Genomic DNA, 27,977 nt, shown 5'->3' with positions numbered 1-27,977 from the left:
AACGCCGTTTACCTTCCCGCTGTAGCGGTTCCTATTTATCTACTTGCATTTTGACGTGGTTTCGAACTGCTAGGTTGGCAGGAGCTGGGACCAAGCAACGGGAGCTCACCCCGTCACAGGGATTCGAACCGCCGACCTTCTGATCAGCAAGCCCTAGGCTCTGTGGTTTAACCCATAGCGCCACCTGGGTCCCTGTGCTGCTCCTAGGCCACCACTAAAGCTGGTAGTTCCTACCTGACCATACCAGCTCACTACTGGCAGAAAGAGAGAGGGTATATACAGGTTAGCAACTTCACATTGTGACAGGTTGGCATGTGTGTATGGAACTAGTTGTATGACTGGAAAATGGAATATAGTAGTGTTGCTTATCAACAAAACTTTGTTCCAAACTTGAAAGTGTCTATCTATTTCTGTATGGTGCCTAAGAACTATGATGAATGAGCCACTTGCCAGTAGTATCACAATGGATTGTGGTTTTTTTCTGTTTTGCAGCCGAATCTAAACCATGTTTACTTGCAAATAAATTCCAAGGATTTTAATGTTGTGTGTTTCTAGTGGAGAACGCTTGAGGCTGTAGGCTTGGATAAATTTATAGCCAAAAAGATGGTCTGACAGAGTGTTTTTTGTTTGTTCATTTGGGATGGATATGAGTGAATGCATAGTATCAAGGGATCTGTGGAAATTGTGCTCAACTGAAGGATATTGAATGGCTTACTATCTTCAGACTTATTCTTAAATTAGTCTGGTTGTTCAAATAGATGATTCATAAGCTTTGTGGTTGTCCCTAGAGTGAATTTCATTCTCAGATATAGCAAAATGTGGATTAGCTAATGTAATTTGACAGTGACTGGAAAATATTCCACTGTTCTTGCGGTGAAGGCAAGAGGTGTATCACCTGAACCTTGAGAGTCTGGTGCCAATGCATACCCCAAGAGGGACTTTGTGCAGCCAGAAAACATTGAGTTTCTGGCAGTATGTCAAGATGGATGACTGGACAAAATAAGTTTAGCCTTCAGCGACAGGCAAAAGGCAAACAAAAAGCTAGTAGAAGAAAGGTGCATGCAAAGTTTTGCCATTGTACACTTGTTGCATTCATTTTTCATTATACAGTACTAGACTTTCATTTTACCAGCTACCTTTTGAATCACCATTTTAAAAATGTTTTGTTTTGTTCTTATTAGCCAAACTACCATATTTCTTTTGAACCAGGTATAATACGCTTGAGGCTGGTGCAGATCGCAGGATAAATAATAATAAGTGGACCCTTCAGAGGGTTGCCAAAGTGGCCAGAGTAGGGAGGGCAGGAACAATCCAGTTTTTTTTTTACTTCTGGTCAGTTGCTTTTTCAAGTAAAAGCAGCATCATTTTCACAATGCCCAGGCTTAAAATGTGTATCTAATGTATGTGCCATGTTATTGAGCTCAGTCCAAGCTCAGCGCCAGCTCAGCATTTAACATACCCCTGCCTGTGAGCCTGTAAAGTACATGTGTCTGTTTATTACATAGCTTTCTTTCCACTGCCCCAAAATAAGATTTTTAAGCCGAGGCAGATAGGGTGGGTGGTGGCAAAGCAACTTGGCAAGTTCTCAGTGGCAACTGGGGTGTGGGGATTGTTCTTACACCTGCTTCCCTATGCAGCTTTTTCACCCCACCCTAGAATGCAGACATGGGCTCAGTCCACTGTATTTGGCAGGAGCAAATGGAAAGCTTTTACTACTAGCTCTACTCTCTCTGGCGTCTAAGAGACTCCACCGTCTGACCTTCCCCTGGTTCCATAATTTTTGAAATAAAAAGTTGGTACCCTATCCGCCAGCCTTAACTACAGATAAGAATTATGTTGATACGGTGTGTAGTGGGTTAAGACTCATCAAGGTTCTCTTGATTAGTTAGGAGTCCTGTGGGTATTCTGGTCAGCTTTAACTGTGGTCATGTTTGGCACCAGATTAATAGCAGCTTTTCTGCTCATGAAGTATTCCTGAATTGTTTGTCCCTTCTCCCACCCCCACTGAAACATAAAAATTGTTGTTTGATGAATCAGAACATTCTGATATTCTGGTCGATCTAACTCACTGTTGGCTGCACTGACTGACAACAGCTCTTTGGGATTTCTGACAAGTTCCAGCCCTATCTGGAGATGATGGGATTTAACCTGGGGAATCTGAACACAAAGCATGGACTCTGTCATTATGACCTGTCCTCTCAAAATAAAACATCAACTATGGAATCTCAAAGGTTCTACTATCCATGGTGGTTTGTTGTTGAATCCCCTTACTACAGATTCTGCCCATCCACTACTTTTTGCCTTTGTTGTGGGCGATGGGAGGAACAGATGGCATCTGCAAGTGGCCCATACTTGGCCAAGGAGTTACCATGTCAGTTTCTGATCTGTTGCAAGTCAGTTTCTCTATAGACCATGTATGACATGGAGTTTAATATACAGGACAAGTTGCAATATCCATATGGTGTAGTCAGTTTCACGAGATTGCCATATTTTCTTAGACTCAATCAGATATTTGTTTTTAATCAAGTCAGTTTACTTATTAGTACTAAAACGTTATAAGTTAATCTCTTATTATCAAAGCGAAAAAACTGAGGTGAAGTAAACATTCAGAGGATGAAGTAAGGGGAAATTAATTGTGTCCCTGCAGTTTTACAGTTTTCGAAGAAAGAAATGGTTCTGGATTTTGTATATCTGATTATAAATAAATTGGGAGAAAAATACCCAAAATTGCTGTAAAAGCCTGATTTTACTCACTTTTCATACCATTTCCTTTAAAAACAATGCTCTTTCTTTTACGTTAGCTTTTGGATATTTTCTTCTCTTTTTTGCCATGTATTGGTGTCGTTCTGTTTTCTAGTCTGTTCACATATGGGGAGTTCTTTTAACGGTGGGAGCAGTACAGACACCAGAATTCCAGGTCCAAATTAGAGGCCTTTATATGAAATTTATTTATAAATTGTTAATGTTTTAAAACAATATTTTCCCCCACTTACATACTGGTTGACTGTTCTGTTTTCTGGGATGATAAATCACACTCTCTATTTTTATGTTCTTGATATGTCTTTTCAATAGTGTGAGATTCTAGAGTTGTCATCATTCTGGGCTTGGTTCCCTCCCTGGGGTGACTAGAACTTAAATCTCTTGCATGGATGACACCATGTAGTGCTCAGCCTATAATTTCACACACTGCAGCTGCTGAGGTGTATTTTAAACTACTGTACTGATAACATCATGTAGGGCAATACAACATGTTTTTCTAGCATATCTTTAGCCAAAAGAACAAGGAGTACCTTAGCTTTTAAAATGAATGGCAGTTAGGGTGTTTAAAATAATAAATTAGGCAGAGTAGAACCTTCAGGAATGTGTAATAGTGGAAAGGGGGTCTGAGCTAATGATCCTTACTATGGAAATAGGGTGTTGGAAGCATGTCCCTATTTTCATCTGGGGAATGTTGGAGGATATGCACTTGCTTCTTTGTTTTCAGCCAAAGATACTATTGACTTGTATCAAGTGTTTTCCCTTCTCTCTGCAACCATTATGGGGAGCAAAATAAAGTTTTCATGATTTCAAGTTTCTCATTATTAAAATCATAAGAATTGGCTGCAGAACTTGCTGCCCTAGTCTCCTGTACATTCCTTAGCAGCAGTTTTTCTCACTCCCCCCCCCTCTCTCTCACACACACACACTTTTTAACTTCTCCACATGAAAATAAAATTAGAGTATTCAGTTGCATTCTGTCATAGTTGTTTAGGGAACAACAGATTCTTTAATATTTCTAGTTTTAAGAAGCATGCACACTGCTTACATGCTCCATGTAACTCTCTATAAAACCGATCAAGTGGATACATACTTCATTTGAAAGTCATTACAGAAACCTTCAGAAATGTGGCTTTCTTTCAGTCTTTGGCCTCCCTGATGTTTCACAATGAAAACAACAAATCAGGGTCCCAAACGCATGGAACACAGAGTCCTTTGGGGAGCGGGTAGAGTTACGTAATGGCCGGACTCTGGTCAATAAATCAGATTACACAAAAACACAATGACAAGAATAAAAAAGGAAATTCCACAGTCTTTGTGACGATTGGTGTCCTGGCAGAATTTTCAAAATGTCTCATTTCAGATTGCTAAAATATGTTGCATTCAAATAGCCTTTAAAGAGTTAACAGGAAGGCACGCTGAAAACTTTTTTAAGTCACCATGAAGATAAGTGTCTTTTTAATTTCAGACTTTCAACCAAAAGGCTAAAAACTGCTCAGAGACTTACCCGAGATTGGTCCTGAATTCTTAACTGAACATGAATTCTCAGGTTTTTCTGCTTTAGTATGGAATCACCCCCCTTCAAGGCTGTCTCTTCAGAATTCGCCACAACAGCAGCTGACATGCTATCCAGACAGAGAGCTTTCTTCTGAATAAAATTCCATGTTTTACTTCCTCCTTCATTTTTTTACACATTTTTCTGTTACAGGCTTCATCCTCTCTGCCCCCCACCCCCACCCCCAAGGCGTAAGATCTGGCACTTGTCCGGAGATGTCCTTCTCAGCAGGTTTCACGTTCAAAACAATCCTTTCATTGCTGCCCACGCTGTAAAAGAGAATGGAGGGGGTGAGTTGGAAGGAAGCTTAAAGCGGCTGTCCACTCGCCAGGCCCCTGGACCAAAAATAATTTTAAAAAAACCTTTAGAGTCCTGCAAGGAGTAGCGTGTAGTTTTTCAAATTTAACTTCTGAAGAAAGGGGGGAAAGTAGCAAGCAAACTGAGTGCTGGAGTGTAGATTTGGTTCTCCCCCCACTTGGGCCTCTTGCCGACTGTTTTTATTGATTTCAATCACTGGAGGCTAGCTTAGCTCTCTGAAGAAACACTGTGTAATGTGTTCTTTCCTGGCTTTCATTAAAGAAACTCAATGCAGCTCCGTCACGCTGCCGAGCTCACTTGGCAACCTGCCTACACTCTGTGGTACTTCTTCTCCTTTCATTGGCGGAGACTGCGTTCTTGTTTCCTTCTCCAGTGAAGGACCTCAAAAACATCATATTCTCTCTGCCACTTCTTCTCTCCCCCCCCCCCCCGCCCAGTACTCAAGTCCCTCTGAGCCTTGGCTGGTTTACCCACAGCCTAAAAAAAGAAATGATTTTGCTGGAGCTAACATGGCTGCAGAACTTGCACCAATTTAACAAAAAAACAAAACCCCATACTCAGGTCACCCCCTCCCCTTTTCACATTTGGAAGTTAGTGCCCAGATTTTTGAGCAGCATCAGAAAAGCCTGGATGTAGCTGTATAAATTAGGGGGCTGGGTGGGGAGCAATTTTAAAAGCTTTCTCTCCTCTCTGTACTACAATTCTTTGGCATACGTCTAGCAATGCTGGGGGAGCAATGAGCTGACTTAGAAGCAGCCAGGTTCCTATCTGGGCTGCAAGTGGGATCACAGAGTGGCCTCTACACCAGGCTTAGAAATTCAGGATCAGCCAATGCATCTGGGGAGACTAAAGCTGTACCTTTTCTTTTCCCTTATTCAGAAGCACTATGCTCCTGAAGTTGCTGGGGTGGGGTAAAAAGGGTGGGGAAGGGTTGGGGCTCTCAAGGACATGTAACATTGATATTTTAAAGATGAATGTCCTCATTTTTTAATATACACCAGCTATTATGGATGATTATGTGTTGCTCAGAAAAATGTTCAGTTCAGTATGAAGTGGCATCAGGGCTAAATAGACTTTTAATTGAGTTCATGCTGGCTTCTTCAGTGTGCATTATTGGAGTAACGTGTGTGTGTGTGTGTGTGTGTGTGTGTGTGTGTGTAGATGCACCCTAATCCTTTTTCTTTCCAATAGTTAAAAGGTACAAAGGCTTTCTCTCATTTAAATTTAGCTTCCTGGAGAACGTGTTTGGGGGTTTACTGCTTGAGTTGCGTATAAAGCAACCTTTCTAACTCTCTAGCTAATGTAATTTCTTTCCAGTGTTCCCCCCTCCCCCCGCCAAGCAATCTGTGAGATATCTTTGAGGAAGGCTATTTAAAGTATTTTGCAAAGGATGACACTTGAAATATTTTCCTTTATTAGTTTGAATATCTTATTCATTGTTCTTTATTTGTTAATTTATATCTGGCCTTTTGGACTACAAGGCTACTATTAACTCTCTTCCCCCCCAAAAAAACATATCCCGTACAATTTTTTAAAAATTGCCACACTCAAGAATAGTTATAAAATCAGTTTTAAAACCACGGTGAGATGAGTAATAAAATCAAGAACCAGCATATACCTAGGAACGTAAGAACCCACAGATCATCCAAAGGCATTCTGAAGCAGAAAGTCTTCACTAAACATGGAAGAACTGGCAGTGAGCCAACCATCCTAATGAACTATCTTGTGAAGGAATCCCAGAGAAACCTCCTCCTTGTACAGTAGGCTCACTACAACCAAGGTGCAGTGTGTAGTGTTCTTGTCTATTATTCTAACCAATTAGCCTCATTTTCCTCCAGGCTACTCCATTTCTTTTCCCTCCCACCTGGTTTTGCATCCCCGTCTGCCAATAATAGTCTGTTACCCTCCTGTGACCACTGAACACTCTCAGTCCACATTGGAGATTTGGGGGTTAGTTCTCCCATAGGAATCCCCTCCAAGTTTTTTTTTTTGTACTTCTCTAAACCTTGGGGTTTCCTGCAAGTCTACAGATACCAGCAGCACGGCCCCTCAATCCAGCAGCAATCAAGTTCAGCCCTCTGAACTTGCATATGTAAGGACAGGCCCTAATCTCTGAACTTAAGAAATATGGGAAATGATTGTTTTTGAACCAGTTACGTTTAATTTCCCCAACAGTAGATTGATTAAAAAGAAGAAACATGAGAGCCATCCTTTGGGGGAAATGACCATTTTTGGGGGGAAAGTATTACTATTTGGAGTGCCAGTCTGTTTCTATCTTAGTGAAATATGAGGTCTGAGATACATTCATCATACTCAAGAGTAGATCATGAAAAGACCACTTAAATCCGTGAATCTGCTCTGAGTATGACTAACATTAAGTATCACCTGAAAATCTTTATGAATTAACAACAGTGTAATAAATATATGGAACATGATGACTTAACATTGGTTACAATCAGTAATGTATCAGTGCACACACCCCAGGTCATCCCTAAAAATATTTGGGATTTTCAAGTATTTCAGTAAAAGACACAACATTTTTTGGGTTTTCTTTTAAGTATTTCTGAAGAACACAAGTGGGTGGAATGTTGCCTCCTATTCCCCCAAAGTCCCACCCAAGGGGTGGTGGTAACAGATGATGATGAGGGTTCTCTCTGAGCTAGTAAGCTTACTGTCAGGTTACAGTTTTATAGCTGCAAGGATGAAGAAGTGGAGATTTCATTTTGAATCAGCATAGCCCAAAGGAGCCTGGTCCTAACTTGAAATAGGGCCAGACTATTTGAGGGGTTTGTATTCTGAACTCCACCTACACATGGAGTTTTACACTGTCTCTAGTTTTAATTGTCTTGTTTTGATTTGTATGGCAGTGGGGCAGTTCTTTGGCAGAGCCCCAGTTAGTTAATCATCAGTGAGCGTTTCATCATTAATATACCACCTTGAGATCTGCATAATTTGGCAAAACTGTTTGGACTTCTGTTCAGCTGTTCTGTATTTTAGCTGGAGAATTGCATTCCCATCCATTTATGGGACTCTGGGGAAGGAAAGGGAATAGCTCAAATATTCTTTTGTCTTGTCTTTAATAAGTGGATGGAGACTGCTTATGGACAAATATGAAAAAGGCTTACCAGGTGGACATCATCTTAGCACATTTTTGTGAGCAAGCACCTGGTAATCTATATTCAGCCACTGTATAGAATGAACATCAGTATTCTTCGAACTAAGTGCAGGGCAATGAATCTTTCATTTATTTTTTTCCTTCCACAATCTCATCAAATTGTCATTTGCCATAAAAATTTCACAGTAGTCAATAGTATTTCCTTAAGGGTGTTTAGACTCCTTAAATGTCTGCTATGATTAGGGCCCTTCATTGTAACTGGTGAATCCCAAGCAGTTTGCAAACTGACACAGTACTTGGCATAGCAGTTAAAAAATTCTTGCATATGTGACTCAGAGTTGCTATTTGGTGTGTGTGTGTTTTGCATGTTTGTAGTTGCTGTGAGTCCACGGGGTTATTACCTAGTCAAAGTCTAATTTGGAATGGTGGTGCAAAGTGTGTGGCTAATTCGCAAAGGCAGATCATAGAAATAATGCAGCACAATCTGTTCTGTTATTCTCTGAAGAGGCTGTATTCCAAAATAAGGAGAAAGCAATATTTGTAGGACTGTCCTAGGCCTTAGAGACAAGTGTATCCCAATGTTTTGATGCTTCTAATAGTCCTGTCCAATAGCTACCCACATTGTCCATCTATTCTCAGAAGTACGCTTCCTCCCCTCACACTTATGCTCTCCTAGTGTGCAATCATAATGAGTTTCTTGCCACTTCCTCATAGGCATACTTCTCAGTTTGAAAGCCCACATAGGCCCTTTGCAAGCTTTCATAGCAGTAAATATTGTTTTTCTTGCTCAGGTAAACTGCAGGCACCTTCCCTGGAAAATTCTACATCAAGTTCCTCTTATAATTAGTTACTGATTGATGCAGCCTTAAGATGATGTTTTATGTGAGCCCAATAAAAGTGGGAGAAAGTCTTGCAGTAGCATAACCTAAAAGTTGGCTTATGTAATAGACCAAGATTCTGATATACAGTTCAGGAAATCCACAATTTGCATCTTGCCTCAGCCAAGAACTCTCTTGAGTAGCCGCTTTCTCTCAATCTCTACTTCCTCCATCTAGGATGATAATACCTACTTTGCAGAGTTACTGTAAGAATTGCCTCAACTGCAAACCCCAGAGACACTAGCTTCCAAATCCAACAGCTTCATTTGTGCAGTAGTGGTCTGATAGGAAGGAATTAGTACTTCTTTCTCCAATAATCCAAAAGTTGCCACTTGCTGAGTTTTAAACTCACCTGCCCATTATTATTATTTTGCCCTCTCCCTTGTTGTTGTTTTGGGTATTTTTTTAGTTTTAAGCTTCTCTGTGGCCTCTGTGTGAACACCTGTGCAGAGCCTTGTCTTGGAACTTTCTGGAGCTAGTCCAATGTTTTGGCATTGACTACCAAAACTCTGGTCATTCTTTTCTACCTTTGTATATTTATTTTATTGCCATTCTATCTTACATTTTGTTATTTGCTTTATTTTGGTTACAGTATAACTGCTGCTATGTGTACCTGTGGGGGGGGGGGAGTCCATCATTTCTGAACCACTGTTGCAGATACTCTCCCAGAGTTTTGGATAAATGCATCTCAGAAAAAAGGCTGTCTCAGCCCTGAATTCAGCTATGATACTTACTTTTCGTGGAAAGAGACCCCCTTGTCGTCACTCTCTACCAAAGCCTTAAATTGTGGGGAAACAGTCCACCAGACCAACCTAGAACTGTATATTACTGAATTAAATACAATAATAATATGCCACAATATGCAGGAAAAGTGGATGAGGGTATCATCAAGAGCAGAAGGCACAGAGCAATTAGTGGTGCTTGAAAAGTTATAAAAATATTTCACATTCTCTTAAATACTTGCGCTAGGAGGCTTGAATCTGAAAGCTTTGTAGGTCTTGCCTTAATGCAGTCGAAATGCTGCCTGTTCTCTTGGAGCTTACCTGGATGAATGAATCCTTTACTCACTTGGGTAAACCCCATGGCAAGGGAGAACAGCACATAGCTTGTACTGTATAGATATATGGATGTGATTATCTTCCAAATGGAGGTATTTACAAGGGTAAGTGTTTTCTGCTGGGGTCTTGCTACAGGACAACAGTTGCTTATGGTATATAGTTTTGGTTGTTTCCCACTGGGGGAGGAGGGAAACAGAGGAGGACTGCAAATAAAGAGATTTTTGATAATGTGAGGAATGTGGAGGAGGGAGAGAAGTGATAAGCATATACTGTAGTAGAGAGAAGGAAGGCCTATGTTATCAGATAAATTCTCTTAATTCAAACGCTTTGCAGTTGAGGCAAATACAAACAATTAGGCTGTTCCACAAAGAAGACTTAAGTCAAGTGTGTCTAGCTGTTAAAATAATCTTTAAGAAACAGTTTGGCAATAAGCAAACTTCTTGCTGTTCCCTCCCTGCACCCACTTGATTCTTGTTTCGGTAAATAGCATTCCCTTAACAATGGCTTATTGTATGAACATTCAGCATCCTGTGATACAATTGTTTCCTTACTTCTATTTGAGATCCTGACCCCCCCCCCAATCTTCAGTTATTAAATATTCTGCCAACAATTGCAGCCCCTGCTTTTGATGCTTAACCCTAATATCAGGTAAGCCAGTGGTGAAACTCCTGTGGACTTTGATCTCAATGTGGCTTTGACCTCAGATATTTTATCATCTCCCTGTACAACATGTGACGGGTGAATCTTTGTGTCACACTTTTGACCTCTGTTCAGTTTTTATTTAAAAAATGTCTCTTTCCCCCATATCTTTGAAAGTTTAGCTGCAACAGACTGAGGAGGTGGGACGTGGGTGAAGGCAGAGGGAACATTTAGCACTAAGAAGCTGGGTTAACATCCAGCCAGGCTAAGGAGCAAGGTATCTGACGTCTAATCAATTTTAAAGGAATGGGCATTATCTTGTTTTTCCTGCTTGTACTCAAAATTTACAGTGAGGGTTGCTACAGTAGCTACAGGTAGGGTGTGTGTAGGGCATTAGTCATAACCTCCCATCAGGAAGCTGAAGTGTTTTTTTTTTATGTGTACCCTTAGAACTGGAATGTGAGAATGTGGGAAACTGAGTTATTTAGAAAAGGTGTCCTCTGCCTTTTTTGCAGTTGCAATGCTTAGGACAGCTTGCAACTATCAAAAATATCAAAAAGAAAAAAAAATCAATACAGCCACAAAAGCTTTAAAACACACACACACAAAACAGCAGATCAACAGGGCCATCTTAAGCACCTTTGGCGCCGTGGTGTGACGGATCCCCCCGCCACCCCGTTTTCCAGCACGGCGGGCAGGCAGGTGGGCTCAGCGCGGTCGCCGAGGGCGCTGCTGCGCAATGGGAGGGCGGGCGGGCTTGCTGCGCGGCGGAGCGGCCGGCCGGCGGGCACGGCTGCATGGCGCCCTGCGCCACCCAGCCTAGCCGTAGAGCCGGCCCTGCAGATCAAAGCCCCTTTTTAAAAAATGATGCCAGTCTGTTAAAACTACGCAACCTGACATGTCAGAACAAACATTTTGACCAAGTAAGAGATGATTAAGAGAGGGGGCCAACTGAACATCCTAGAGAAGGGGATGTCGCTGTTTGGGCACAACCACAAAGAAGGACCTCTTGCCATCCTGGCCATTTACCACTATCAGAAAGCAAGGAAGAGCCTCCCCTGTAGATCCTAATTTCTTTCTTGACAAGTGAGGTGCCGCAGGGTTCTGTCCTGGGTCCATTGCTGTTCAACATCTTTATACACTACTTGGATGAAGAAATTGAGGGGATGCTCATCAAATTTGCATATGACACCAAACTGAGAGGGGTCGCTAATGCTGCAGAAGACAGAATCAGAAATCGAAATAACCTTGACAGATTGGAGAACTGGGCCCGAGCTAACAAAATGAATTTCAGGAGGGAGAAATGTAAGGTTCTACACTTAGGCAGGAATAATCAGCTGCACACCCAGCTTGTCAGTAGTACACGTGAAAAGGATCTCGGGGTCTTGGTGGACCACAAGCTTAATGTGAGACAACAGTGTGATGCAACAGCAAAAAAGGAAATGTTATTCTAAGCAACATCAACAGTAGTGTCCAGATCAAAGGAAGTAATAGTACCACTCTAATCTGCCTTGGTCAGACCACACCTGGAATACTGTATCCATTCTTGGCACCACAGTTTAAGAAGGATGTTGACAAGCTGGAATGTGCAGAGGAGGGCAACCAAACTGATCAAGGGTCTGGAAAGTCTTATGAGGAAAGATTGAAGGGGTTGGGTGTGTTTAGCCTGGAAAAGATGAAACTGAGAGGAGATATGATAGCCATCTTCAAATTTCTAAAGGGCTATCACATGGAAGATGGAGAAAGCTTGTTTTCTCTTGCTCTGGAGGCTAGGGTAATGAGCGCTAGAGCTCACTGGTTGAAATCCAACTTACAAATAAAAAGCTGAAGCCCCAACCCATTTAAGAACGCCAAGAGTAGACCAGAGGATGGGTTCCTGCACAACATCCACATATGGCCCAGGATCTTTAATCCAGGTTGCAGCTCCAATCAGCAATCGGATAACAGAGTTGGCCTTAAAAAAAAATCTAGAGCTCAGTGTTTGTGGAAACCACTGTTAGTGTAACAAAAGTGGACAATTACTAAAGTAAAATATCACTTTTAAAAGAGTGAACAGAAGTGGAGATGACACACATACTTTATATACTTTTCTTGTAGTTGAAATTGGATCAGAGAGGTTCTCACTTGTCCACAGTGAACCTACATTTCAGTTTGACTAGACATTTTCCAAATTCAAAACAAAGGCCTCTTGTGAATAGACAGGGCCTCCAGCTTTACACATAACAAATTCCTTGGAACTAAATCAAAAGCACAGAAAGGCTAATGCTTCCCCCACTTTGATTGGAGTACTCTGCTGCAAGATGGTACAAAAAGAAACAGTGATCTACAACTATATGGCTTGGTCTGGAGCCAATTTATTCATCTCCAAGACTTTCAACTTCTTACTTCCATATCTCTCCCCCCCCCAAAGACACTACAATTGCCTTATGATATATGGAGAGCACAGCTCATCTTAACACACAACGTGTAAAATGATGCTAAAAGGGGCACTTGTCAATTCAAATTCTCTTTTAGTACAGATGCATAGCTGCCAAGTTTTCCCTTTTCTCACGAGGAAGCCTATTCAGCATAAGGGGAAATCCCTGTAAAAAAGGGATAACTTGGCAGCTATGTACAGATGGAGGAATACTATCAAGCACGAATGCTTTGTTCAATTCACGCTGTGAAGTTAAATCATGGACATTGTGTTACATTTGTGTCGGAACCTGCAATCTACTTCACACATGAACCCTAAAATATGCTTCCTAGAGAGGTGAGGCCTTTTGTTTGAGACAGTCACATGCTTCTCTGAAAATTTGTCACACCAAAGTATCATTGGACATACAAGTGATGCATACAGTTATTGTAAGAAAGTAACAATGAAATTAATCCTAAATTGATAAATGCAGTGCAGCATGTACAGTGAGATGAGGTGGGAGTTGGAGGCACAGCATTATGGTGGTTCCACTCGTACCTAAAGGTTGATTTCAGAAAGCAGCATTCAAAGATGTCTGCTCAACATTGGTGCTGTAAGCTTTCAGTTCTCCCATGCTTTTTAACATCTCTGTGAAACAGCAGGGTGGGGTCATTAGAAGATTTATAGTGATGTGCAGTGAATGTGCTGGTGGCACTTGTCCTTGTTTCTCGTTGTCAGCTGAGTCAGAGGTGTGGTGGTCCAGGTGCTGAGCCAATGCTTGGAATTGATAATGAGCTGAAGGAAGGTTGAATCCTAACAGCATGGAGGTGTTGACAGGTGGTTCCATGCTTTTAATGCTTTTTGTATGTGTATTTACTCTTTGCATTACTGCATTTTATTGTTAGTGATATAATTATTCTAAATAAAGAAACAAAATTGATAAGAAGCAAATATCACTTAAGACTCTTGTCAGTAGGATTTAAAACATGCTGCTAGCTTTCTGCTGTTATCACCAAAGCAAGTCTATCTGTCTGTTTTTATTTTATTTCTAGTGTATGTGAGTTTTTAACTCTCTCTCTCTCTCTCTCTATATATATATATATATATGAGAGAATGAATGAGATGAAATCTTCCTTGGGCACCACGAAACTGATGTGGGTAACCCAAGTAAGAATACTTTTAATTTGTAAATGAATATTTAATTTTATTTATCTAGGGCATGTATATCCAACACGTTGACCGCAATTGACTTGGGGATCACTTGAGGATTTTGGTCAATCACGGCCACTTCAAGTACCCCACTCGGCCACCGGCTTTGCCTGATGCCCAGTCAGCTGGCCAGCCCGGACAGGCGCAAAGCATCTGCCTCCGCCCCCTGCAAGCTGCAGCCCTGGGCAGGGAGGCAAAGATGAGGTGTGCGGGCTCTGCATGGGCTGCAGCTGCAGAGGTGCCCAGTCAGCTGGCCAGCCAGGAAATGGAGCTGAGAGAAGGGCAGCACGCGTGAGAGACCACCACATTTCTCCTCTCTCTCCCCCTCCCGCCAGTTCCCATGGAAAGAAAACCTTCCTAGTTCTGCATGGATGCTGAACTTTCCCCTTTCCAGCTCCAGCATAGCTGCATTTATTCTAGCTACAAGTAAGCTGCTGCCCCACCTCTCCACAGAGCTCTTCCATCCGGTAAACAGGGAATTAGACATTTTGGGGCGTGTTGGCTTCCCGTGTGCACCAACAGCCCTGGGAGGGGGCTGGTGTGGGGGTAATAATTTGTTATTATTTTATCATAATCATAATTTATTATTTATACCCCGTCCATCTGGCTGGGTTTCCCCAGCTAAATATAATATGTTTAAGTTGAAGAATGACAATGGGAGAGTATAGTAGATCACTGCCATTTTTTTTATATTGGATGGTGGATTGCAACCTGTTGGATGTTGGACGTGCCTGATCTAGGGAGTTTTCAGCATTCATTTTGCAGGGGTTGCTAATTGCCGAAAAGCCACAAAGAGTATTGTGTTAGAGACTAAAAGGTTTCTTATGGCATAAGTTCTCTCTCACTTTCATGAAAGCAAAATGCTGTTACGCTGTAGCATGCTGGGAAGGAATGGAAGCCACAGTGAAGATAATGCAGGTGAATAGGTGGGGTTTTGCAGATGAAAGCTTGTTCAGTTCTCAGTGGCTGTCACAGTGTGCTGATTATGATTTAACCCTGCCTTGGACTATTGTCTCTCTTTTATTTGTGTTACAATTTTAATGTGGAAGGCAGTACAGTCAGACCTCGGTTGTTGAACATGATTTGTTCCGGAAGCCCATTCTGATTGGCTGCAGGAGCTTCCATTGAGGAAGCCGCATTGGACGTTCGGCTTTCGAAAAACATTTGAAAACCAGAACACTTCCAGGTTTTCAGTGTTCAGGAGCTGAAACGTTCCACAACAGAGGCGTTTGGGAACTGAGGTTTGACTGTATAAATAAGTTTTTAATAAATAATTAAAATTCAGTTTGATGAAATGAAGTAGGTGGGCTGTGGAGTGGGCAAAACTCACCCCTTACTCCAGGAGCAGGCAGCTGGTTTGTTTTACTCACCTCAGTGGTGTCTCTATATGCACCCCTTTTCTTTTCTCCCATATAAGTGAATGGCTGCCATTCATTCTGCACATGAGCATTGTTGTAGGAGGTAAAGATGTTGTCTCCTGACAATGGGTGCTTCAGCCTCCATTGACAAGATGGGGACAAATATGTATCTGTGTGCTGTTCATAAAAAGATGTCCTACAACCTACCCTGATGTTTCTCCAGCATTTAGGCCCTCCTCTCACATGCACCCTGTCTATCCACATAGAACCTCAGGCATTTTCTAATAAACAGTTAATTGAGTATTGTACTTCTGTTATTCAGGAAAAGAAACCGGAGGAGGATAAAGATGAAGAACTTTCTCCAGAGGAAAAGAGGACGTTAGAAAGAAAGCTGAAGAAAGAGCGTAAGAAGGAAGAAAAGAGATTAATGCGAGAAAAAGGGATCATAGTTAAGAAAGTAGAATCTAAGAAACCATCACGGTCAGAGTTGGCACTAGACTATTTAACTAGGTAAGTTCAATAGCTTTGAAGATTCCTCAAGAGTTGTTGGCTTCCATCTGTCTCAGAAGATAATGGAGTGTGCCTTTGGGGGTGAATGTTCAGAGTATGTCATCTGTTTAGAACTTGCTACCAATTTTTATTCCTGAAGCACCAAGTGGAAGCAAATTCCAGTTATTTCGATGAAACTTGTTTCCAAGATGTTTAGGATTAGGTTTAAATGGTGATAACTTCAACAGGTTGGTTAAAGTACAAGTTCTTAGAGTTAAGGTTAATATTGGGAGACCTACTTCAGTTGGTGTGGGACTGATGCAAGCCAGACTTTCTGACAATCCTTTCAACAAGAACATATAAAATCTATGCATAGAGTGATACAAAATGAATGATTGGGTTACAAATTGTCTCCTTATGCTCTCCTATATGGCTTTCTTTCTTTCTTTCTTTCTTTCTTTCTTTCTTTCTTTCTTTCTTTCTTTCTTTTAACTCAGCGGCTCCAAACGCATATGCACAATATCACAAACCTACAACTCCTCGCAATTTCAAAAGCAGTGTCCCATGTGGCAGTATGAGGAGTGGGACTTGCGTTATAGAAAAGCAAATCTAAATCCCTCGTGGGCTCATGGAACTGGTTCTGTGTATGGATCCTGGCCTATCTACTCCTCCCAAATTCCTGGTTTATTTTGTATAGTTGTCTCCCACTCTCAAGCTGGCGTTTGTAGGATGCACAGGTAGCCTCCCATCCCGGTACTGACCAACCACAGATCTGCTTAGTTTCAACATGGTTGTTGTAGCACGTACATGGTCTGAAATTAAGTGGGAACCCTTGTTCAGCAAGTAACTGCAGGGAAGTTCAGTGCTGACATTTCCCTTAACCACAGTTAATCCAGAAGAGGCAATTCACTTGCAAGAGGGAATGAGAATGGGAAGGGGTAGGGTGTAAATCTGGAGGCTGGCTCTCAGTTTCTGAACAGTACTTAGGAGGGAGGCATCATCATGTCTGCACTGATCCAATAACAAGGTGACATAAAGCAGGCGAAACCAATTATATTCAGGCCAGACGACCTCTTGCAAAAGTGGGCAACACTACTGTATTTGTGCCTTGAATCCCAGAAGAGGTTTGCAAGAGAAGAAAAAGAGAGAGACCAGAAACCCTAAACCAGACCTTTAGAAAAACATATCAAAGCAGCAATAAACCAAAAAGGTTGAAGCACACACTTTGAACATTAACACAACCTCTGTGCAATTAGTTATTTTGTATTTAATAAGATGATTAAATGGAGATAAGTCATTGTTTTTCCAAATGGAGATGTCATTGTTTTTCATATGCACTGAAATTGCATGAAGTGTCTTAAAGTCATGCAGCTTTAATGATTCGAGGCAATGTACCGTATTATATAACATTTGGCTGATAGAAAAGAGCTAAAAGGGTTGTACATTGTAGAAAGTTTGGTGAAGAACAAAGCCTTACATTTGAATACTATGGTTTTATAATTATATGCCAGGGTAAGTGAGTGGTTCCAGACTTCAAATAGTGATTTACTGTAATTAGATATTGGGTGGGGGGGCACTTAAAATTCCAGTAGGGGATAAAAGGGAGAGGGGGTGGTTAAAAGTAAAAAGTTTCCATAACAGGCTACAGCCAATTGCAGGACCCAGATAAACACAAAGGTGGTGTTTATTTTCCCCCAACAGCAACCCAGTTTCCACTCTAAAATCCAGAAGACTAGCATGTTACAAAATGTATGTTACCACTTGAAATAGCTCCAGTATCTGATCTCCAGCAGTACTTAGGACTAAAACACACAGGCAGGCTAAATGGTTGCTTATAACTTTTTAGTGTGGAGGGAGGAAATTAATTGCATTCCAAGCTGGGGAAACATGTGTGCTTTTAATAATAATAATAATAATAATAATAATAATAATAATAATAATAATAATAATATTTATATCCCGCCCACCTGGCTGGGTTTCCCCAGCCACTCTGGGCGGCTTCCAACAGAATATTAAAATACAATAATCTATTAAACATTAAAAGCTTCCCTAAACAGGGCTGCCTTCAGATGTCTTCTAAAAGTCTGGTACTTGTTTTTCTCTTTGACATCTGGTGGGAGGGCGTGACATAACCCTCATAATGGAGTGATAGCAAAATGACAGCAATATTCTCAATATGGAGCATGGCTGGGATTCTTCACCATTGTTTCAAATGGCAATTGGATGGGCAAGTTATATGCCATCTGCTCAAAAAGTACTCTGGAATGTAAGTGATTACTGCAGTATTAGTAGTCAGATTTGACAAATAAAGGATGAAACTCTGGCCTCTTTTAGTCAACGTTGTATCTTTTTTTAGTATAGTCCTATTTTGAGGACTATTTTGAGTATCATTTTCAACTGACATTAAACAGGAAATCACTCATAACCAGTGTTCAAAACTCCTATTGTTTTAGGCGCATTTTGCAACAGGCAATTTCATTAGCGCGAGCAGTTTCTGAGTTCTGGGCTCAGTACTGCACCTAAGATTTCAGATTAAAACTGCAGAGTGAAAGGAAAGGGAGAACCTTTTTCTGCCTCTCCATTCCCAACCACTCTCTGAAGACTGGAGAAGAGACCCTCTTAAGAATATTAGGGGGGTAACTCTTCCAGGTTAGTGGAGTTTGTAACCTGAAGCATTTGTAACCTGAGGCGTTTGTAACTCGAGGTACCACTGTATTGGATAGTTACAGCACCTGCTGTGGCTGTAGAGACCGATATGGGAGAGATGGGTTTTGTTGCAGCTGTGGCATAAGAAGGCGTCAGGTTGTGTTGATGCAGGTGTAACATGGCATTTATTCTTTCTGCACTCCTCCCAGCGGTCATTCTTCCTCTTGTCACTGCTGTGGATACACAACCTGATTGTCTCAGGCACTGCAGTAGTCTGTAAGGGATTCCCACATGGTGGGGTTAATGTTGCCAGCCTTCATGTCACTTTTGCAGACATCTTTGTAACACAGAGTTGGTCTGCCAAAGAACCTGGTGCCTGAAGCCAGTTCCCCATAGAGCACATCCTTGGGGATTGTGCCATCTTCCATCCTGTGAACATGACAAAGCCAACGTAGACATAGCTGAGGCAGGAGTATGAACATGTTGGGAATAATAATAATAATAATAATAATAATAATAATAATAATAATAAATATATTATTTATACCCCACCCATCTGGCCGGGTTCCCCCAGCCACTATGGGCGGCTTCCAACAAAACATTAAAATACAGAAATCCATCAAACATTAAAAGCTTCCCTAAACAGGGCTACCTTGAGATGCCTTCTAAAGGTCTGGTAATTGTTGTTCTCTTTGACCTCTGGTGGGAGGGCATTCCATAGGGTGGGTGCCACTACCGAGAAGGCCCTCTGCCTGGTTCCCTGTAACTTGGCTTCTCGTAGCGAGGGAACCGCCAGAAGACCCTCGGCGCTGGACCTCAGTGTCCGGGCAGAACGATGGGGGTGGAGACGCTCCTTCAGGTATACTGGACCGAGGCCGTTTACGGCTTTAAAGGTCAACACCAACACTTTGAATTGTGCTCGGAAACATACTGGGAGCCAATGTAGGTCTTTCAGGACCGGTGTTATGTGGTCTCGGCGGCCGCTCCCAGTCACCAGTCTAGCTGCTGCATTCTGGGTTAGTTGTAGTTTCTGGGTCACTTTCAAAGGCAGCCCCACGTAGAGCACATTGCAGTAGTCCAAGCCAGAGATAACTAGAGCATGCACCACTCTGGCGAGACAGTCCGCGGGCAGGTAGGGACTCAGCCTGCGTACCAGATGGAGCTGATAAACAGCTGCCCTGGACACAGAATTGACCTGTGCCTCCATGGACAGCTGTGAGTCCAAAATGACTCCCAGGCTGCGCACTTGGTCCTTCAGGGGCACAGTTACCCCATTCAGGACCAGGGAGTCCTCCACACCCGCCCGCCTCCTATCCCCCACAAACAGTACTTCTGTCTTGTCAGGATTCAATCTCAATCTGTTAGCCGCCATCCATCCTCCAACCGCCTCCAGACACACAGGACCTTCACCACCTTCACTGGTTCTGATTTGAAAGAGAGGTAGAGCTGGGTATCATCCGTATACTGATGAACACCCAGCCCAAACCCCCTGATGATCTCTCCCAGCGGCTGCATATAGATGTTAAAAAGCATGGGGGAGAGGACAGAACCCTGAGGCACCCCACAAGTGAGAGCCCAGGGGTCCGAACACTCATCCCCCACCACCACTTTCTGAACACGGCCCAGGAGGAAGGAGTGGAACCACTGTATGACAGTGCCCCTAGCTCCCAAGCCCTCTAGACGGTCCAGAAGGATGTTATGGTCGATGGTGTCAAAAGCCGCTGAGAGATCCAGCAGAACTAGGAAACAGCTCTCACCTTTGTCTCTAGCCTGCCGGAGATCATCAACCAGTGAGACCAAGGCAGTTTCAGTCCCATGATGAGGCCTGAATCCCGACTGGAAGGGATCCAAATAGTCCGCTTCTTCCAGGCGTGCTGGAGTTGTTCAGCAACCACTTGCTCAATCACATTGCCCAGGAATGGAAGATTTGAAACTGGGTGATAGTTGGCCATATTGGCCGCATCTAAAGACATTTTTTTAAGAAGTGGTTTAATAACCGCCTCTTTCAGCGGGTCTGGGAAGGCTCCCTCACAGAGAGAAGCATTCACCAACCCGCGAAGCCCATCGCCCAGCCCTTCCCAGCTAGCTTTTATAAGCCAGGATGGGCAAGGGTCAAGGAGACAGGTGGTTGGTTTCACTCGTCCAAGCAGCCTGTACACATCCTCGGAGGTAACAGATTGGAATTGATCCCACACAACTTGACTAGACAGGACTCTAGCACTCCCCCGCCCCGGCCCTGCTCCCACGGTGGAGTCTACCTCTTCCCGAATCTGAGCGACTTTATCTGCAAAAAACTTTGCAAAATCCTTGCAGGAGATAATGTGGCCCGTACTGGGCCCGGATGGAGCAGGTGGTTCCGCTAAATTGCAAACCACCTGAAAGGGTCTCCTGCTGCTGTTTTCTGCAGATGCGATAGAAACGGTGAAGAAGGTCCTCTTCGCCATTGCCACTTGGTAGGCTCGAAGTTGAGCTCTACCCCGTGTCCAGTCTGATTCAGAATGAGTTTTTCGCCACTGGCGGTCTAGCCGTCTCAATGACTGTTTCATCGCCCTCAGCTCTGGGGAAAACCAGGGGGCTGTCCGGGCTCAATGCAATCGGAGAGGGCACTTCGGAGCCAGACAGTCAATAGCCCCGGTTAACTCTGCATTCCAGCGGGCCACCAGGGAATCAGCTGAAAGGCCATCAACATGGGATAAAACATCCCCTACCACTCTCTGGAAGCCAATTGGATTCATTAAGTACCGGGGGCGGACCACCCGAATCGGTCCCACCTCCCTGCAGAGGGGAAGGGTTGCGGAGAAGTCCAGTTGCACCAGAAAGTGATCTGACCATGGCACTTCTTTTGTTTCGCTTTTACTTAATGTCAGATCTCCAACATCCATAGAGGTAAACACCAGGTCCAAGGCATGTCCGCGGCTATGAGTTGGGCCTCAGGGACAGCTCCATGGAGGCCATGCTTTCCACGAAGTCCCGAGCGGCTCCTTGTAAGGTCGTGTTGGCATGGATGTTAAAATCCCCTAAGACAACCAAGCTAGGTGTCTCCAGGAGCACATCCGCCACGACCTGAAGCAGCTCGGGCAGGGAATCCTTGGTGCAGCGGGGAGGTCGGTACACCAAAAGGAATCCTGTACTGCCCCTATTGCCCAGCTTCCAGAACATGCACTCAGAAAACCCGGTCTTACCAATAGGACGCCTGGTGCAAACTAATGACTTCCTAAAAATCACTGCAACCCCCCTCCCCGCCCAGATGGCCTGGGTTGCTGTGCGTAAGAGAAACCTGGTGGACAAGCAGCGGCAAGGACAGGCCCATCTGCTTCATCCAACCAGGTCTCTGTCACACATGCCAGGTCAAATCCTCCATCCACAATCAGGTTGTGAATGGCAATGGTCTTATTCATCATTGACCTGTGCACACACACACCCCCTGTGGAATCTGCCCCAGCCATTTTGCTGGCTGGGACCCCCTCCCGGAATGTGGGCTTGGGAGAACACATCATTGTTTGAGATTCTGTCCTGCCATGTGATGCCCAAAATCTTTCTGAGGCTGCACACATGGAGGGCATTAAAGCATTGCTCCTGGCAGGACTAAGTTGCTCACGTCTCACTACAATGAAGCAGTGTGCTCAACATTCAAGCCTGGTAGACCTTCATCTTGGTATTGGTCATTAGCATCACATTCTCCCATGCCATTCTGGAGAAAACACAGCCCTGTTCCACACTGCTCTTTATAGGGAAGGCATCCAAGGATGAGCTGTCATAGTGCTACACATGTTTTTGTGCTACACATGTTTTTGTGAAAGGACAACCATCTTGTGGAGCTTAGGTGGGCATCCTATCATATTGAGTAATGAAGTGTCCTTTTCGGTTGACAATGTCAAAGACCTTTGTCAGGTCTTTGGAGGTGATGTGCAAGGGGCGACTCTGCTTTTGGCATTTCTCCTGCAGCTGACACAGTGTGAATATCATGTTGACCCCTGAGCTTTAAACCGGCATTGTAACTCAGGATAAACCCTGTCAGTGAGTAACTGTAATTTGTTGAGAACTACATGGGCGAAGACTTTGCCCACAATACTCAGGAGGGAGATTTTTCAGTAGTTGTTGCATTCATAGTGGTAACTTTGTTATTGTAGAGGGCCGGAATGTTGAAGTCGCACTTGTCTTGTGGCACGGATCCTGTTTCCCAGCACTGCAAGGGAAGGCCGTGGAGGTGCATCATGAGAGAGGAGTTGAAGCTGGCTTTCAGCACTTCAATTGAGATTGCGTCCTGTCCTGGGGCTTTATCACATGCCTGATAGTTAAGAGAGGGAGGGACATCCAGCTCTTCCAAAGACAGGAAGAGTCTTGATGCTGTCAACCGCTGTGTCAGCAATCATGTTTTTCTGCAAGTACCGTTCTTGATAGTGCTCATCTGCTTGCTGCAGTTTGTGATGATCTCTCCAGACAAGGTTTTCAGTGGTACAGTTTTCCTGACTATTGGTCCAAAGGCTTTCTTCATGCCTTCATACATTTTGCAAGTGAGTTGAATGCTCTGACACAGCTTTAGCCAGCAATCATTGGCATACCATCTGGCAATCCTCTGGGCATCACTCCTTGCCTTTCTCAGTGCAGACTTTAAACGGGAATAAAAAATTTCCTTTCAGTAGCACCTTAGAGACCAACTAAGTTTGTCATTGGTATGAGCTTTCGTGCGCATGCACACTTCTTCAGATACCATGCACATGAAAGCTCATACCAATGACAAACTTAATTGGTCTCTAAGGTGCTGCTGGAAGGAAAAATTTTATTTTGTTTCGACTACGGCAGACCAACACTGCTACCTACCTGTAATTTAAACAGGAAATCACTCATAACATGATGGGATAGTCATTACAATTTTCCGTGGTTGAAGGAAACACCTTAAAGTGACTTCCGATGCTAATAACACCTTGTAATTGAAGGAGTGTGAATAGCTGCAGTATAAAGAACAGATTAATGAAAGAACTTAGTCATGCATGACTATTTAGATGAGAATCCAACTAACTTTTCAGAAGCCATGTCAAGCAGCAGCTTTCCACAAAGAAAGCCAACTGGAACCTGTGTTTTGGTATAACATGCCAAAAGGGTGGGGTATAATTTTAATAATAACCAATAAATAATAAAATAAAATAATATGATGAATTAAGTTGCATAGTGTGGTGTTGTTTATTTCTGGTATTGTTCACAATTACTTGTGTTTAGTTATTAAGCAGAAATATCTGGCATAGCTTTCTATTGGCATAATAATCTTTGTGTTGTTGAGCTACACTCTCTTTAACTCAGTTGAGCCTTTGGAAGGACTGAAGTTGAAGAAAAAATCAACCTCAAAATTTTGAAAAGCTTCTCAGCTTATTTGGTTATCTACATTTATCTCAAGAGGAGAAGATTGAAGACCTCTAAGAAGCGAAGACTTCCTTATTTCGGGGTGGGGTGGGGTAGATTGTGTGCATGTGTATATTCTTTTCAGGAATTATTAGACTGATGATTCTGCTTTTGATGTAGAAGAAAACAGGAAATACTGAAATAACATTCTTAACAAGGAAGTAAAAAAAGGAGGGTTCTCCCCACAAACAATTTTACAAATGTTCTGTTTACTGTTTTATTTGGGCTGATTGTTCTGGATAGATCCTTATGACAAAGCATGTTTAGATGTTTTCACATCAGCCCCAAAGACAAAAGTGAGTGGGTGGGAATTGCAAATGTTAGCCAGCACATGGTACCTTATCTAGAAATGGTCACTTCTGACCTGGGCCATGTAAACAACTCTCCAGTATCTGAAAGAACCAGCAGAGGGCAGAATTAAGTTTTCTCCTGCTCCCTAATGAAATGAGAATATGTTTGTCCCTTAGTATGCTTTGGTCAAAATGCTCATAACAGGAAAATATTCTCAAAAGCTTCTGGTGTGTTTTATTTAAATATTTCTTATTATTCCTCTTCAAAAAGTGATTCCTGGGTGGTATACAGTTGAATTGAAAAATATGCATAAATTGCATATACAGTACAACACATCATAGAAAAAAGAGCAAGTAACAGCATTTGAAAATCCTGTGTATCTGAAGAAGTGTGCATTGGTATGAAACCTCATACCAATGACAAACCTAGTTGGTCTCTAAGGTTCTACTGGAAGGATTTTTTTTATTTTTTTTCGACTACAGCAGACCAACACGGCTACCTACCTGTAACTGAAAATCCTGAGTTAACTTTGCTTTTTAAAAAGTTTTAACCTGGAACCTAAAAAATAGTATTGGATGCCTCCTTAGGGTTTCACCATGTCCTGCTACTAATTTTAAACCCCTTTTAAAAAAGAAAATCACATTTTTAAAATAATTGTTACATGCTTCCAGTGTTAGTGAAAAATTCCTACAGATGTCTGAATAGAATTCACTTTAGGTAAAGATGGTGAAAGATGTGGGAGTGTGAATTGCAGCAAACATGTACCTAAATGTACCTTCACAGCTCTGTGTGTTCTAGAGAGGTTCCTGTCTGTGTGTCACATTTAGCAAGTTCTCTTATTTCTTGGAGATTTATATATCCACTGTTTTCTCTGGGTGTGATGTAGTGATCTACCTCCATACATACTTGTAGTGATCAAATGAGGCATAATTGGGGGGGGGTAGGTGGGTGAGCTGCCCAAGTTGCTGTTTTAAGCATTCACACAGTAGATCAGTAGATCAGCAATAGTTTGCTCTGTCTCCTAAATCAGGGTGGTCCAACACATGGCCCAAGGGCCGCATGCAGCCTTCAAGGCCTTTTGAGGCAGCCTTCAAGGCCTTTTGAGGTGGCCTTCAGCGACATTTGATGTTCCACAGCAGCCCTTGCACCGCCTTCCCAAAGCTGGGTAAGAATGCCATTGGGCTTTGGGAAGGAGTCACAAGGCTCTGACAGGGTTCTAGAGTCCACCTTCCTCCTTCCCAAAGCCTAGTTAATGTTTTCCCAGCTTTGGGAAGGAGGTAGCAGGGTACTAGGACCCTACCAGAGTCTTGCGCCTCCTTGCCAAAGCCCAGTGCCAACATCAAATTTTGGCTTCACTATCCCCTCCACCATGCAGCAAGGCAGTGTGCAGCCCATGGGTTAACGTTGAAGGACTCCTGCACGCCACTTAGTAAGAAAGTTGGCCCACCTTGTCCTAAAGGGATTTCCTGGTGTAAATCATCATAACACTATAAATCACTAGGAAGTTCCCATTTCAAATCTCTCTGTAGACATCAGGTCAATAGGCAAACTTAGGCAAACTGCTCACTCAGCCTCCACTGCTGATAAGCAATATGAATACATATTTGTGTATGTATTATAGTTCTTTTAAAGAGTGTATTGTTTTATATTTTATTGAAGGCTTTGTAAAGTCTGGATTGAGCTTTTTAAAAATTTCCTTGTCCATCACAGCTATCATGCTGCCTTGAATTATTTTTGTTTGCATGCTTGAGTCATGGAAATTTATCTAATGTTTGGCTACATTTATATAATGGATCATATTTTAAAACATGTCAACAGTTTATGACCAGACAAGAGGCCCATGCTGAGAAAAATCTGGACTTAATTATATAAAGCTAACTGAGTCTCAACAGGTGTGTCTAACAATCTACTTCTAACAAAATTTTGGGCCCCTGTGGGACTGCTTTCTCTGCCTCTGAGAACATAATTTTTTTGGTTCTACTGACCTTTCAGAACTCAAGTTCGTCAGTGAGGAGCTTCTTGTAAAATATGTCAGTTTATTACACTTGAATCTATCAACCTTTTCTTTAATACTCGTTTGAAGAAAACGTTTGTTCTAGTATAAGAAGTTAGGATAAACTAGTATTTTCTAAACTAATAAATTAGTAATCTACTACTGTAAATCCTAATATACAATTTCAGTATATTTTGTCTCAAGTTCACTGCAAAAAAAAAATTGTGTACTGGTGCTTTTATTTTACAAAGCTGATTAGCAATCCCCATTTAAGTAGTACAATACAATGAACGGTAAGGCTGTATCTGAATCAACCCTAACTCTCATTTGAAGGGAGGGACTGGAGAAGTAGGCACACTAGTAATTTTGGACAAAACTTCCTTTCATTTGGTATCACCAATGGATTATTGAAATAAATCATTTTTGTAAAGAAACAAAACAAAGCTAAGGGTCCTGATTACCAATGGGAGAGCCATTGACCAGCCCAAGTGGGCAGATTCACACTGAGGTCCAGCTCCGAGGGCCTTCTGGCTGTTCACTCACTGCAAGAAACGAAGTTATAGGGAAGCAGGCAAAGGGCCTTCTCTGTTGTGGTGCCTGCCCTGTGGAACACCCTCCCATCAGATGTCAAGGAAATAAACAACTATCTGACTTTTAGAAGACATCTGAAGGCAGCTTTCTGTAGGGAAGTTTTTAATGTCTGATGTTTTAATGTATTTTTAATAAATAAATAGATACCCCATGCTTCCTGGTTCAGAACTATTTTGTTGGACGCCACCCAGAGTATCTGAGAAGAGTGATGGGTTGCTTTTGAAAGAAAAATAGTCAAAGGGTGTAGTCCACCTGAAAGTTCTCCTGCACACAACCCATTCATTTCAATGGTACTTGCAGAAGTTATCTTCAAAAATTCCACTGTGTGCTCCTAAAGTAGCTCTTTGATTGTGCTTAAGTAGTATCTCATTTTTAAAATAACCAGAAAAATAAGAAATCTTTACTTATATTTGTTACCAGATTTGTTTCCCTTTTTCTGATATCCAATTAATATGGGGCAGCAGGAAATTAAATTACCAAACTGAGTGCATGTTTAACTGTTGGAGATGATGAGTAATTTATTGTCTGCAACCTTGTTCTCCTGCCATCATGTCTGCATACAGCAAAGCTGTCACAATATTTATGCAGGGTTTTTGGTTCAAACACTCTCTTTGGGGTTGCAGCATACAATATTGAATGGTATGAATAATAATAATAATAATAATAATAATAATAATAATAATAATAATAATAAAGCCTTAGGTCTCTGCATGAAAAATACCTGCTGCTTGCAGAGTCAGCTGGTGGTGTTTCTGTTGCTAATAGGAGGGGCCTAAGGCCAAAGTACAAGAGGGTATGTGTTTTGCAAAACACCATCAAGACTTGGATCTCAAAAAATCATTTACTTGGGTTAAGTCAGCAAGGCTAGTAATGCCAGGTTAAGGACAGTGTCATACATTCCATTTATTTTACCCTGTTCCCGATGCTATTTTCTAGAAAAAGAGATGTTGAAGCTCACCATCCGGGATAACCTGGGCTTATATTTTGTCCGGAAACTCACTTTTGGGAATATGGCAACCCTATGTGCCACAGTTGCCCGGATATGATTAGTAGTAGGAACACTGGAGCCACTAAGACCATTAGAGAGTGCATTAAATCTTGAGCTAGGTAATCTTACCTTTGGTATAAAAAGTATATATATTGAAAAGGAAATTCGTTTTACCATTTGCACCGTGAATTTCTGTTTGAAGATCTGCAGACCCACTGTTGAACAACTCCTTGACCCCTAAACTTGAGAGAGGAGCAACAGCCTTCTAGTGCTGTCAGGATTTGCTACAGAACTAGCAAT

General features: G+C 42.3%; 2 protein-coding genes across 9 annotated transcripts in view; one reads left to right on the top strand and one right to left on the bottom strand.

Moving 5' to 3' along the window:
• GPR146 (G protein-coupled receptor 146) overlaps window positions 1–4,883 on the bottom strand; it is a 48,105-nt gene extending 43,222 nt beyond the window's left edge. The window contains exon 1 of one of the 2 annotated variants that reach the window (XM_060282458.2): window positions 4,265–4,883. The gene's annotated coding sequence lies outside the window, so the exon portion shown is untranslated. The remainder of the gene's footprint in view (window positions 1–4,264) is intronic. The other variant, XM_088656619.1, reaches the window with a different exon arrangement.
• Window positions 1–27,977, top strand: part of CHLSN (cholesin) — a 133,771-nt gene that overhangs the window by 93,671 nt on the left and 12,123 nt on the right. For all 7 annotated transcript variants that reach the window (XM_088656624.1, XM_060282463.2, XM_088656625.1 and 4 more), the window contains one exon: window positions 15,605–15,792. In XM_088656624.1, coding sequence (XP_088512750.1) covers window positions 15,605–15,792 — 188 coding nt within the window. The remainder of the gene's footprint in view (window positions 1–15,604; window positions 15,793–27,977) is intronic.

This window comes from Zootoca vivipara, chromosome 13 (assembly GCF_965207765.1).
Source record: "Zootoca vivipara chromosome 13, rZooViv2.hap1.1, whole genome shotgun sequence".
Taxonomy (NCBI): domain Eukaryota; kingdom Metazoa; phylum Chordata; class Lepidosauria; order Squamata; family Lacertidae; genus Zootoca; species Zootoca vivipara.
The sequence above is the reverse complement of the archived record's forward strand: the minus strand, read 5'-3'. Positions and strand labels throughout refer to the sequence as shown.